At 44.8% G+C, this 14568-nt stretch overlaps 2 protein-coding genes across 5 annotated transcripts in view; one reads left to right on the forward strand and one right to left on the reverse strand.

Annotated features, from left to right (window-relative positions):
- Positions 1-1708: 1708 nt before the first annotated feature.
- LOC115554702 (C-C chemokine receptor type 1) lies at positions 1709-4659 on the reverse strand. The gene is made up of 3 exons (XM_030371515.1): positions 4453-4659; positions 3966-4100; positions 1709-3161 (listed from the first exon to the last, which is right to left on the reverse strand). The coding sequence occupies exons 1-3, from the start codon at positions 4484-4486 to the stop codon at positions 2251-2253; spliced, it is 1080 nt and encodes a 359-aa protein (XP_030227375.1). The 5' UTR covers positions 4487-4659; the 3' UTR covers positions 1709-2250.
- Positions 4660-5901: 1242 nt separating this feature from the next.
- Positions 5902-14568, forward strand: part of cobl (cordon-bleu WH2 repeat protein) — a 61954-nt gene continuing 53287 nt past the window's right edge. For all 4 annotated transcript variants that reach the window (XM_030371507.1, XM_030371511.1, XM_030371513.1 and 1 more), the window contains exons 1-2: positions 5902-6025; positions 6252-6417. The gene's annotated coding sequence lies outside the window, so the exon portion shown is untranslated. The remainder of the gene's footprint in view (positions 6026-6251; positions 6418-14568) is intronic.

Here is a 14568-nt window from a genome sequence, read left to right on the forward strand (position 1 = left end):
CACACACTCTGAAATTAAAAACAAGTGGTCAGACCTCAAGGTGGAGGTGAAGCGGAGGGTTTCTGCCCACCGCCGAAGCGTGACCGCAACAGGTGGGGGGACGGGAGTGGGGGAACTCTCCCCCTTCGATTTGAGAGTGGCCGCTTTGATCGGTGACACAGCTCTCCCCGGAGTGGTGGGAGCCCATGAAGGGGACGCCGATCATCCCCAAGGTAAATATGCTGAAGTCATAAATGCTGTAATTATACTGGTCATACAATTGGCTGCTTGCAATACACATAAGTCGTGCGTAAAGATTAGGGATCGACCGATACAGATTTTTTAGGGCCGATACGATACCGATATTTTTTCATCAGCCTTAGCCGATACGCCGATACCGATTTTCTTGAGCCGATATTTTTTTTCTTTTTTTTTTCTTTTTTAAAGGAACATTTATTGAACTTCAATATAAAAAACAATATTTAACAAATAGTAAAAACAGGTGAGGTAGAACAAGTAAGAACAAGTAGATGAACAATATTTAACAAATATTAGAAACAGGTGAGGTAGAACAATTAAAAAAAAAAAAAAAGAAGTGGTGAAAAAAATATCGGCGAAAATCAGCCGCGTATCGGCCGATACCGATACACGTAAAAACCGCGAATATCGGCCGATAATATCGGCCGACCGATATATCGGTCGATCCCTAGTAAAGATGCCAGGATATTAAAGACTTTGACTCGTGTTTATTAACTTACATTTTTTATTTTTGAATAGACAAGCAAGGAGAGGGCACGGATTGCTCCGTCGGCCCCGGCGTCTCCTCCGTCGGCCCCGGCGTCTCGAGCGCCCTTCGGATTTGACCATTTGCGATGTCCTCTAACAACGCTAACGCAGCCATTTTTAAAACAATTTTCTTCATCCATTGCGCATGCTTTTATAGCCACCCATATAATTGCAAGGTGTGTTAATTGTTCAGTGTGTCTCTGATGTGCAAATCACTCTTGAGTCATTGTTTTCACCTTTTTTCCCAGTTTCCCAGCGTCACCTCTAAGTGTCGCCAAAGGAACAATAGCTGTAGAAACGTGCGTACGACAGCTCTGGAGCTGGCGTGGGGACCGCACATTTTTACGGTAATTTCACGTTTTGTACATCTGAACGTGAGCGTGGAAAAGGACGTACGCCACATTTTTGTGCGTACGCAACCTTAGTACATGAGGCCCCAGGTGTCTCATCAAGAAGATGACCCTCCCACGACCTGGAACCTGCAAAGGGAGAGCAAAGCAGCAAAGAACACAGAGGCCCCTAGTGGAGTGGTGGGGTCGTCACAAAATATAAGCGACTACTGAGTTCAAAGCACAATGTGGAAGTGTGACACAAGCCCATCACTGCAGATCTAACACATTATTTGCATATCTAACATATTATTTCCATGATTGCCATGACACTGAAACACATTGAATATGCTTCCATCCGCACATATATAAAATGGATATAAACAAATACCGGTATGCAAAGATAAAGAATAAAATAATGTATTCATTTTGAATCAATTCTGATTGTAATTTATAACGTGAAAACTTTATTTATATTAGTAAGTCTTTATCCAACAGGTATTACACAAAGCTATTGAACTGGTAGATTTCAGCTTATTTCTAAACTGTTCGTATTCTAATTCTAATTTTTTGTCGTGGTAATAATTCTTGAAGTGGAAAACAAGACAGCTTGACAGGTTGGAATAGAGGGTTGCTTTATTCCAGGATGTAATACAGCGAGATACAGATTTAGGTTGAATATTCTGGAGCGGTTTTCGAGACGTCTTCCTTGGCTGTCGATCCCTCTTCTCCCCGAACCAAAGGGTTGGGGCGAGTTTCGTAATAAAGAAAATGTGAAGAACAAGAGAACAGAAGCACTCCCACCCTTGATAAGGTATATGGCCCTGGCTATGTCCCAGACGACCAGTTTGGTTCATCCTTGTTGAGACATAACAAATTGCGGAATTTTTGAAATAGCACCTCGTATGAGAGGCCCTGTTTCTAGACTAATATAATGTGAACACCGAGCGACACTAAACATTCTACAGAACACATCTGCAACCAAAACAAGTCATCATATTTGAAGGAATAAATGAAATGACATTTGCCTGTGCTATAGGCTAATGATTAAAAAGCACAAACCATCTGCGACATTAGCGAACAACCAATGCCTTGCTGTCAGTTTGGAACTAGCAGTGCATAATAACCATGTTTTTTATTGCTTATAAAGCCGGTGTCAGGGAGTAAGGAAAGTGGAGGTAGCCTCTGAGGACATGGTCCCAACAGAGCACCTCCTGGATGAGCACACGGGATCTCTGGGAACGCGCCGGAACACGCACGGCATCCACGCGTGCAGAAGCCCTACGGCCCGACGTGCAAACTTCTGTCCCACGAAAGCATAAATGATGGGGTTCAGACAGCAATGTGTGAAAGCAATGGCCTCCGTGATCTGGATGAACAATGGCAGGTCGAACTCAGAATTGGCACCAAAGTTTTCATTTTTGTCTCTGTAGTAACTCAGAAACAGCGCAATGTTATAGGGGGTCCAGAAAAGGAAAAAGACCACAACGATTATGATGACTAGCTTGACCGCGCGGTACCGCTTAGTGCTCCTCATGGCCATGAGAGATGGCAAGACTCGGGAATAGCAAACCGCCATAACCAGCAGTGGAATCAACAGTCCGAAGACGTTGTTCGACAGGATGACATAGTCCCTCTTGGTGTTCCTCTCGGAGAAGATTTCACACAGCCACACAGAACACCTTTGATCCTCCTGCAGCTGCAGGCTGGCCATGCTCGGCAGGGAGATGAAGAAACTCAGCACCCACACCAACGCGGTCACAGCCACGCCCAGCCTGGTGCGGCGATGGCGGGCCAGGGTGTGGGCGTGCATGATGACCACGTAGCGGTCCAACGTCATGACGATCACACAGAATACGCCCCCGTAGAATCCCACCAGGTAGAGGATGGAGATGAGATGGCACATGAACGTGCCGAAGATCCAGTTTCTGGAGCTGGCGCTGTGGGAGTAGAAGGGCATGGACAGGACGAAGAAGAGGTCGGATATGGCCAGGTTGAGGAGGCAGATGTCTGTCATGTTGATCTGGCTGCTGTGCTTGGCAAAGACGGCCACCACAAGGCCGTTACCTTGAAAGCACAACAAACTATCAGCGCTTCTGCTTTGAGTAACATCCTGCACTTATTAAGACTAATGGCACTTAACGATGCTTTTGGTATGATTCAAGGGTTATAAAGAGAGAGGGAGCAGAAAGCCGCGGAGGGGAGAACAATTTTGACACTCAACAATCAAACAACATCCCCTCCCTCCCAGCTGCTTCAAAATCCCAGACGTTTCTCCATTCCTGCGGTGTAGCATCAGCTTACCTGTGATGGACTGCAATTCCCTGAACCAATCAGGCTTCTGTCTAAAATCAATATTGGCACACACAGAGGCAGGTGCAGTCAACTCAACACCAATATTACCATATTCTCGCTATTGATGAGCATTTCACGTGCTCACCAATAGCTGTGGGAAATGACACTCATAGCTCTAAACCGCATCTGACCGACAGTACCTTTTAATCCTTGATGTTTAGTTTTGTGGTTATCGAAGACTTTGTGCTATGATACGATACACTTAACCATGGACACAATCACTCAATTGACTATTTCTCCTCCACTATACTTAATAACCTTTAAGCCCCTAAGACATCAGACCATCCACACAAATACTGGTGACCCCTTTTTTGGACTGCAAAAAAATAATCAAATTAGCAGATGAAAGCAGTTGAATGCATGGAAGGTAAAATGGCAAGTTTTAGGTGTTTAGAATGTTTAACATAACTGGAGACGTGTGATGAATATGAGCACAACCCCCCCCCCCCCATACACGCACACAAACACACACACAAACACACACACACAAATACACAATATAAGTTGGACTCTGACCTATCAAGCCAAGGATGAAGACCAGACTGTAGAGGATGGGGAGAAATACCGGGCCATAGCTCCAAAACTCCGGGGTGCTGTTTTTACACACAGTCCAGTCCCCTTCGTTATAGTAGTTTGCATAGTCGTAGTCACCTGCAGAGAGAATACAATTTACTTTTACATTTTAGTAGGCTATGTAAATTAGGTAATTTACTTAGGACTGGAACACAGGTGAAAATTGATTCGTTTGTTCATAATTGAATTGCAAAAGTGAGAAAACACACTCGTCAGATATGTCTTTTTCCTAAACAAGATATTGTCTGTTAGCTGGTTAGTCTGCTGTCCATGGAAACATACTCTGATTATGGCCGGTTCTGTCTGCTGTTATCAACAATCACTTGAAGAGAGTGACCATGTCAATAGCTTAATACATGTAGTTGCACGCATTGACAAACGCATTTTAAATCATGTCTTTGACTCTAAAATCACAAATAAATCGACTCACCCAGACTGGTGTTGATGAAATCTGCGCCAGACATTGTGTTGTAAATCAATCAATCAATCAATCAATCAATCAATCAATCAATCAATCAATCAATCAAGTGTGCATATGCTCAATAGAGCCCTGTGTGAGTCCTTCTTACTACCGGTGGATGACTGCTGGAGAATAGAGAAATCTACACTCAGCTTATGTTTTAGTGTGTGTGTGTGTGTGTGTGTGTGTGTGTGTGTGTGTGTGTGTGTGTGTGTGTGTGTGTGTGTGTGTGTGTGTGTGTGTGTGTGTGTGTGTGTGTGTGTGTGTGTGTGTGTGTGTGTGCCCAACACTGCATATATTATTTGAATAGTCTATTTAGGGGGCAACACACACAGCACTGTGGTCAGAACACACAGCACATCTGCCTGACCTTAAAACAGGAAAACACAAACATATTTGCATATTATTTTAGGTGCCATCTGTTGAGGTTTCAGAATGCCATGCCGTGAGAACTTCCTTAGATCTTAGAGATAATAAACTCAAAAGTGTAGATTTGAAACTAAGATTTGACCTTGTGCCATATGCCTACCTTCCTGTGTATACTTGTTTGTGTGTGCGTGTGTGCATGTGTTTGTTTGCACCGATATGTATGCGGGCATTGGGTTACATCGGTCATTTAGTGACCCCTCGTGGTGGAACGATGGAATCAATTATCACAAAGCATTCTGGGAGAAGTGTTTGAATTCCTATTACTATTCGGTTCTAAATTTAACACGGTATGAACAGTATCACTTTACAAATACAGTGTAATATAATACTCCTTTTGGATTCATATTTGATCACTTTCGGTTCTATCTTGGACTTTTAGTTTGGGATTTCCCCCTGTATCCTGTATCGCAAACGTTATTCAAAACACCAATTCATGTGCAGCTTACTACGTTGAACACATTATTGGTAGCATTAATTTTCTTTCATTACGTTAAATTATCCATTTTGCCAGCTGGTGCACAGTGAATTCTCAATGGTTTGATTGACGTTGGAGTTGCTGATGAAGGTGGGCTCGAGCTGCTCGGACAACCTAGGTTGAGGTAGGATCCCAAATTATAGCGGTGTCCCGATCTACCATAACGCAATTTCCGGTCTCTTACTTCCTTTTCCTGTTAACTCGCTTTGTACGCCAGTTAACAGTCACCTGACTGAGCAAGTTAAGTAAAAACATTCAAAGAATAAAAACTACGTGACTGGGAGAATGAATATGTAGTTCAAGCGAAAAGAAATCGACGGCAGAAACATGCAACGGAGAGTCGGAGACAGATACCGTTCTATCGGAAGTAGCATACCTCCCTATTTCCCGTCCCTCGCCACTAAACCATGAACGTAACGCATCCATGTTAAATGAAAGTCCCGCCCTCTCTTTGGTAAATAACGCTTAATTGGGTCACCCCCATCCACCAGGCGTTCCGTCATGAGACGAGCCCGCCTGGGAAGTGGGAACGAGGTTAGGGACAACCATAGTCGTTTGAGGAGAGAGGAGCCCGGGATTATTCCCTGTTGTATCGTTGACACCTCTCGGAATGACTCGATACAATTTCGTTGTACCTCTGTAAGTTCACACTTTCGCTCGCTTGTTAAATTTCAGTCCGTCTAAAATGACTTACCATCTTAACTTTGAATTTGTTATTTTTTCTTCACGTCAACGGTGGTTATCAAGACGCGCTGTGTGTTGTGGAGTTGTGGAGCGACACATTTTTTAATCGTGTGTCATACAGACAGACGGACCTATCTCATATCTCTGACAGTGATTCTTTATGACGTGCATCGTTTCGCAGGTGGTGATGGCTGTCCACGTGGATTGTGGAAGTCCATGACGAACAGATCACCGACTGGTGGATCATCATCTGAAGCTGGATAACAAACTGTGTGCAGCGCATCAAAGTGTCATTCCCAAAACATGGACTACAGGGACACCAAAAGCACCTCCAAGCCGCCCTCGGGGTAGGTCCAAGCAAACCCGCACGTTATCGAGTGTAAATATTTCATTATTAAGTTAGTCATCGTGCCATTCAACATCATTGCGCATATGAAAAGCGGAATGCAGGACTCTGATGAATTGGTCCGAGCACAAATCCGCGCGTAAACACAGCTGACACACACCCGGGCTTGACACTTTTGAAAAGCGTTTGCAGGCCATTCAGGTTTGAATAGAGAGGGTTCGAGCAGGGACGCCCGCCCCGCTTCACTGGCGGGACGCTGCGGACCCCAGTCGGACGTTTTGAAACCACAGCAGGCAGTATTGAATCCACTTTTCACTAGAAGCTGAACCCAATCAATGCACTGGCTGGGTGGCTGAATTTGAACCTTGCTGGTTCAAGTTCAAAGTAGGCCAAAAGCATACTGATTAGTTCACTAAGAATGACTAAGTAGCCTATGCTGCAACATAACACTTTGAAATCAGTGGGATTTTGCAATGTAGAAGTTCTACACATGTAGGGTAAACCAGCCAGTGTAGGGTGTTATTCACACTTCGGAACTGTGTGTGTGTGTGTGTGTGTGTGTGTGTGTGTGTGTGCGACCACGTGTGTTGTGAAAATAAATGCGTAAAAAGATGCATAATTAATATGATTGTGTCAACCTCACCAACCTCACCAAATTATTATCATGACATCATCTACTACACACAAGGTGTGGTTAAATATACTGGCACATTGGGGTCATACAAAATCTTGTCTCCTAAAGCTGTGAATATGTCATGGCCTTGTCAGATAACAGCTGCCCGCCCCTGTTGTTGTTGTTGTTGTTGTTGTTGTTTTGATTATTTAGTTCCACTCTGAAAGATCCACTAAAGAAAATGGCAAGGTAAAATCATGTATTTTTTTGATATTGTATGTCCTGGCACTTAAAAATAATATTTAGCATTGTGTAGCATCTTATCCTAACTATCTGTGTTGTGTTGTTGTAAGTGCTTGGCACTGGTATCCTTAACTGTTTTGACAGCGATATATTGTTTCTTTCTTCTTACAAATGTACTTGCAGTAAGTCGCTTTGGATAAAAGCGTCTACTAAATGCTCTCTATGTGAATGTTGTAGAATCACTGTTGGTTAACGAGCAAGACACCTCACGAATCAGAGCACCTAATAACAACAACACTAGGGTCCACTACAACAGGCTTCCTAGTTCAGAGCCCCTTCACTTGTTTAATTCCAGACCACTGAGATCTTTGTGGCTGGAGTAGGCTGTGTCCACACTGTGTCAGTGGGCAATCAGAGTCTAAGCAACCTTTCATCTGGTCAGCGTGGGACATTTCTGTCCGCCTAGATCGCCACGGCAACCGCGTTGCGTGGGGACCCCTCTCTGCAGTCATCACGCGCAGGGTTCCTTTAGCGCTTGGGCGGATTCCTTAATAAAAATGCCGAAACACACCGTTCATTGAAACACACGCACGCTCGCACGCGCACGCGCACGCTTGCACAGTAAGTGTGTTTTTGTTCGGCACAGTGTGCATACTTTGTTGTTTGATGCGTTTCTGCAGAGATGGCCTAGTATGCTTGGGCTTCGGCCTCTATGCTGGTGTTCTGGGACAACTAGCAGCTAGTTTGTATTTCTCAGAAAATGCACCCTCAGTTTGCCCCTAATGCTGATTGACATATTTCTGTCTATTTGTTGGTTCGTTGATCCAAACGGAAAACCGAACTGTGATGGTGATAGGTTTTCAAGGAAGAAGCAAGGTGTATTACGTTGTACTTTTTGGCGTTTAATATGATTAGTTACTGTACACAATCGTAAAAGTCCCCTGTTAACACAACTGCCTCAATTATCACAACACCTAGCTAGGGTTCCATTAGTGTATGCATGTCTGGACTTGGTGTGTGTGTGTGTGTGTGTGTGTTTAATTGCCAGTTTGTACATGCATATATCTCTATCTTTGTCTCCCTTATCTGATTATTTTTGGTGTGAGCAAGAACAGCAAACAAAGGTGTGTGTGTGTGTGTGTGTTTCAAAACATTTTCGGATTAAAGTGTTTTCCTTCCGTCCTGTTACAGTACTGTTGCGTTCACATTACCACCCTTCACTGGATAATTACAAGCAATGTTGTCTCCACTCAAAGTCATTCTGGGGTTAAGTCTGTATTAGTCTCCCCATGAAACGCATGGGCCTTCAAAGGGTTTATAGACCTTTTAAGAATAAGGCTTTATTGACTGTGTGGCGATGACTTTGACGTCAGAGCACCCCAGGTTACGGTCACATGGAGATGTTGTGTCTAGAATCTCTTCCACATGCGCTGCGAAGGCTGGAAAACGCCTTCATCATCGTCACGTGGAATCCGACTGAATCATGAATTGTCTGGAGGATCACACAACGCTCAAGGAACAAACTGAGGTTCATTATTCTGTTCCTCTGTTCATCTTACTATTAAATAAACAACAACATGGATCGAGAATGACAAAGGTCTCGATGCTAGACCTGTAAAATAAGTTTATATAGTTGCAGCTGTGGCAATGGCTTTCCTGAGGAAACTTTTCTTTGCCCGTTTCATATGACTATATAAAACTTTTATCTTGTGGTGGCCTTGCCTCTGTTGCTGCTCCAGGAGTGCCATTTTGTCAAAACACGAGGACGAAGGCCGGGCATGTATAAAGTATAATCCCCCAAATTATTATGGTCTGGAAGCCAAATAACAGGCTGGTGGTCACCACTGAGGGATGCGTCTGCTAACACACCCAGAGATAATCATTGGGTCCTAAATGTCCCTTGTCTGTTTCCGTCTGTTTACGTGTGTATGTAATGTGTTTCCGTCAGTCTTTCTGCAGGCCGGTACGTGTTGTTTTGTGTGTGTGTGTATATCAATGGCAGATTCAAGCAAGTGGGCTATTTTTAAAGCTATTCATCACCAAAGACATTTTAATGTAATTTTCCTGCGTTGCTATGCAATGAAATACCCTTGTCTGTTTATTTCCAGTCGTTAAATGCGTTGGGAATGGGATTCCCTCAGTGTGAAACCTCACAGCACTTCCCTGGGCCTTGCTATATTTACGGGGTTAGCCTGTGGGCGATAACAAGCTGACTGTTAGGATTTTCGGATTTATTATAGGAACACTTAGCGGTTTCCCCCGAACACTTTTAGTTTTTGTTATAAAAACGGCTGGTTTTGAACTACTGGCCTGTGTCTACAGTACAGCTACGGTCTCAGAGTCCTACCCACAGCCAGCAGTAGGACCAACACAGCAGCTCATTGTAGAGGTCTAGAACAATCTACAGCTAATGCTGGACAGCTCCCGGAGAGGGAGGCTAAGGGTAGACGACAGCATATTTAGTTCATTTCAGGTAATAAACTAAGACCTAACCGCTGTCTCTTCATCATGAAACGAGAGCTTCCTCTTGTGAACGAGGGTTATATTTGACCAGAGTCGAATCAGGTCGCTGGAGCTGGGCGGCCCGGCCCGGCCCATACATTGTTGGCAGTGGGAAAAGGTACATGTCTGCCACTGAGTCCACATCAGCCAGACATATGGTTTAAAGTGCTGACGCTAGGCTTTGAGTATGGTAATCAAGAGGGGTGCGGATGAAATACCTTGATGAGATCACCTTGTAAATATAGATTTCCTAAGGCGAGTGCCTTGCATTTACATTTGAGAAGAGAGCATATGCAGTGTGATCGGACTGGAAAGGAGAGGAAACGATTACTGATGGAGCCTAATGTCGCTAAACCTTGTTTCCTGATTATTACATGTGAAGGGTTGAATGCAAACTGTATAGAAAAACTATTTTTTTTCGATGCAAACATTGGCGTTGTCTTCAAGTATCGGGCGGTTGTTGTTGAAGTCCAGAACACTGCCTTCATAAAGCCTTGGCTGAGACACATTTTGCCGGGCTGAACACTAAACAACCATCATTTGAAATAACTTCTCTCAGTCATGGAGGTTTCTGGGAAGTTGGTCAATCTGGCCCGTACTGGCGGTCCCTGCAGTATCGCGGCATTACCAGCCGTGTTCGTCCAGTACAGGGGAGCTGTCTGGCAGCCCTTGTCCCAGCCGGCCTGCTGCGGCCGCCACCTATTTCTGGAAGCCCGCTGTCAGATGGTTGTTGCTGTGGTATGTGGGTTAGTGGGAGAGGATGTCAACCCTGGGCGTGCGTGCTTGCGTGTGTTTGGTGTGTGTGTGTGGTGTGTGTGTGTGTGTGTGTGTGCGTGCGTGTGTGTGTTGGCATGCCCTGACTGAAGAGCAGTAGGATCATCTGTGAGACTGGGGCTGATGGGCCGAGGTTCCAGCCACAAATGAGTGCATGTTCTCCGGCACTATTCAGGACGGCTTTGATCACTCTGTGTACATATCCTGACAAATATAGCCCTAAATGCCCAGGCATTGTTGCCAGGGCAACTGTGTGATGGTATGCTTGAGATGTATACATATTTAAAGGGGACATATTATACCACCAGGTGTGAGTGTGATTAGCCTTACGAGCCGTTTCGAAAATATGCACCATATGACATCACTAGTGGGCGTGTCCACCTAGATCTGTGCTGGATAGATGAGCAACGTTTACCTCAGTCCACTGGGTAGGCTGGTAGACTGATCTATCCGGCACAGATCTAGGTGGACACGCCCACTACCACTAGTGATCTAATATGGGGCAGATTTTCGAAACGGGTTGTAAGGCTAATCACACTCACACCTGGTGGTATAATATGTCCCCTTTAAAGGCGATACCTATCAGAACGTATAGGATCATCGATTTAGAAATATTGATACCAAAACAACTACAGAAATTTTGGAAGAAATTGGTGTAACAAAAATACATTAAGCTTTTCTCCTGCCTTTAAGTTTCGTACTGATTGTCTTCTGACTTGCCCTTTTTTGAGGTATTGCCAACATATCGTGTTGCCTGAATTATATATCTTCATTTATTGACATATAGCTTTGTATCTGTTAGGTTTATGACCACATTAAGGTATTTTTTAAAAACTAAATATAGTAATAATTCCCCCCACGTGAATATTGCGACAGTGGAACAGGTAACTGTGAAGATAGAACAAAGTCCCAGTTTCTCCCCCGGCTTATTCAGAACAGAAGCTGTGTAATTGAAAGGCTGGGGAATAGAGAACTCGCTGATTGTTGTTTCCTGTCATTAAGCCACTCCGTTCCTTCCTGCAGCCCCCCCACCCTGACCCATCCCTCCCCCTGGGGCTCCCCCACCCACCCCCTAGCCACTCGCCTCGCTTCCTCCCTCCTTGATTCCTCCCCACTTGATTCCTTCTTCCCTCACCCTGTGGTCCGTGGTCTTTTCCTGAGCGAATACACTGTGGGTTGATATCTGTGTCGTCTGAATAACTGACATGACATGCATGTTTGTCATAGTAAGGGATCATATCAAATGAGATGGAAACATAATATAATCTGATGTTATATCTTTTGGTGTAATGAAACTCTAACATCTAATGAAGTGCGATCATAAGATATGCTATGTAGAGAGTCCTCTGACATTTTTACCGATAAGTGGACTGCAAGAAAACTTGGCACACTAGGTGCTTTGTGTGAGAGTAATTAAAGGGGCTGGTGGGTTGATGTGAGGGGACCCAGTCTGCCATACCAAGTGGCTCCTCGATGCTCATACTCGAGGGATAGGTCCAGGGCTTGAATGCAGAACCATCTGTTCTTACCCAGCAGGTGAGACCAACACTGAATGTACCGCTTGTGTTGGTGATGCTTTTACACATGGCACTTTGATGCAGACCATCCAGTGGATATATATGTTTATGAAGATGGTTTAACCGTGACTATATGTTTTGTCAATTGAGAGAGCTTTTTATTAGTGTATTGCTATGATCCGTGGTTGTAAACATTCATTTAAAATTATATTTGTATAAAGGGCGGCAGTAGCTCAGGTGGTAGAGCGGGTTGGCTGGTAACCTGAAGGTTGTTGGTTCGATCCCCGGCTTCACCAAGCAGAGTGTCGAGGTGTCTTTGACAAAGCACCTAACCCTGACTGATGTCCTGGCTGATGCTGGAACAGAGAGACTTCCAACTCTCCAGCAGAAGCGCCCCAAGGCCATGAAATGCGCCGAGCGGGAAAAAATTATGATGATGATGAGTATACTAAAGAAAGAAAATGGTGATCTAAATGTTCTATTCCATTCTCCCTACTAGTCATTCAGTTTAAACCGATGTTAAATGAACACTTTCCTTTGATACAAAATGTTTTGGACCTTATTGTGGGTCTTGTCAATTATTAGGCAGTTCTCAGAGTCCAACGTGACAGTTGGTATTGGTTGGCTGTCGTGCCCGGGCACTGGGTGAATAAACTTCTGCCTGGAACGGCCAAGAGACGGCGTGGGAGGAAGGAAAGCGCGGCCGGGCACAAACAACAACAACTAACAAAAGTTGTTTGTTGCCTGTATCTATTGGGCTGGCTGGCTGGGAGAGAGAGGTAAGGAGGGAGCGAGGGAGCTGGAACTGACAGTCAGTCAGTCTGCCCCCTCAGCACCTGTAAACGGCCCAACGTTACCACCTCCGGTGTCGTGCGCTCCACCGGCGGAGGCCTACTGGAGCCAGCCTTAATTGGTCCCAGGGAGAAACAATCACTTTAGTAGTTGCGCTGTTGTGTTGTTAAATTAGATCGCCCACTGGGCTCCAACGAGGCTCACAGTGGTGTTCAAGCTGCGTTCTCGTTTATTTTTTATTTAGTCCTATGGGGAACAAGCTGTTTGTTTTTAAATGGTACATTAGTTAGACTAGACAGTAGACCAGACTGAAGAGGGTTAGGGTTAGACTCGTTGATATCGTGGTGCATGCTTAATAGCAAGGATTTGCTACATATGTCCCATCGTGCTACATATGTTCTGAGCACCTGGTCCCTTGCCAATGTTTCATGCAAAACCTCATGTGGGTTGAATTAATAAAGACCTACCACCTGAATGTACATGCAAGTATGGGTTCAGGTCGGGTGAGTCACCAAGAAAAATGGAGGCTGCGGTGCAATGCCAACATGGCGTCTTGGGTTACTGATCTCAAGTTGGCCAGTCTAAAGATCCAGAGAATGCAGAGCCTGGGTGTGTGCCTGCATCTGCTTGTATCAACTGTTTGTGTCTGTGTGTGTGTGTGTGTGTGTGTGTGTGTGTGTGTGTGTGTGTGTGTGTGTGTGTGTGTGTGTGTGTGTGTGTGTGTGTGTTTATGGAATTTATTGGGCTAGTCGGCGGAGAGAACGGTCACATGCTGGAGCGCTTGTGTGTCACAGTTGCGTTGACTAGTGTGCGTTAGTTCCTCCAGCGAGCTCTGGTTTATTCAAGTGAGTCTCCCCTGATGCATTACGCTTTTATTTTACTTCTTGGCAGGACAACAATTCTTTCAATGTAAGTGTCAATAAGTATTGCACTCTTATTCGCTTGGTACTTCTACAGTTATGTCTATTTTTTACTTATATTTTGAGATGAAATATTCTAAATATATATTTAGATAAACGTTAATGCTATCCCAGGTTCAATGCACATGTGATCTTTGCGGTATTTGGTGGGGCTATATAAAGACCAAGGCTAGGCCATGGTCAGTGACGGCTTCCAACGTTACAGTCGGAAGAAATGCCTCTCGGAGCAGCATGCTCACCCAGCCATCCGGAGAAGGGCAAGGCTCATAACCGCACGCATGACCGGTAATCTGAGCATCAAGGCGTACCGCAGAATCGAGGAAGTTGCCTTTGTCTCCTAGCAACCACAAACAAATGCCCTGCCTGCAATGTTCTCCGTGACTCCCTTCCCTCACTTAACACCCCCCCCCCCCCATCACCCGACCTAAACACCACAGGCACACACTTCTGAATGTAGGTGCACTGTTGTGTGAGGGTATGGGGCTGGACTGTACCAAGGGGGGTCCAGCATGCTAACTAGCTCCGCCCGCGCCAAGAAGTGGGTGAATACAAGTTGCTATGGGGATGCCGTGACACCACATTGAGCACCAACGCTAAGCCACGGGCTATGTAGCCGCTGGTGGTGGTGGTGTGTGTGTGTGTGTGTGTGTTTCTGTGGTTGTCCGTGTGTTTGTGTATTTTCATTTTATTGAGGACACCAGACACCAGTGTCAACTTTATCTCGTTCTTTCTCCCTGTCTGTTTGTGGTTTGTTTCTTGGTCATTCTCTTTTTTAACATCTCTAAGATATA

This window comes from Gadus morhua, chromosome 11, assembly GCF_902167405.1.
Source record: "Gadus morhua chromosome 11, gadMor3.0, whole genome shotgun sequence".
Taxonomy (NCBI): domain Eukaryota; kingdom Metazoa; phylum Chordata; class Actinopteri; order Gadiformes; family Gadidae; genus Gadus; species Gadus morhua.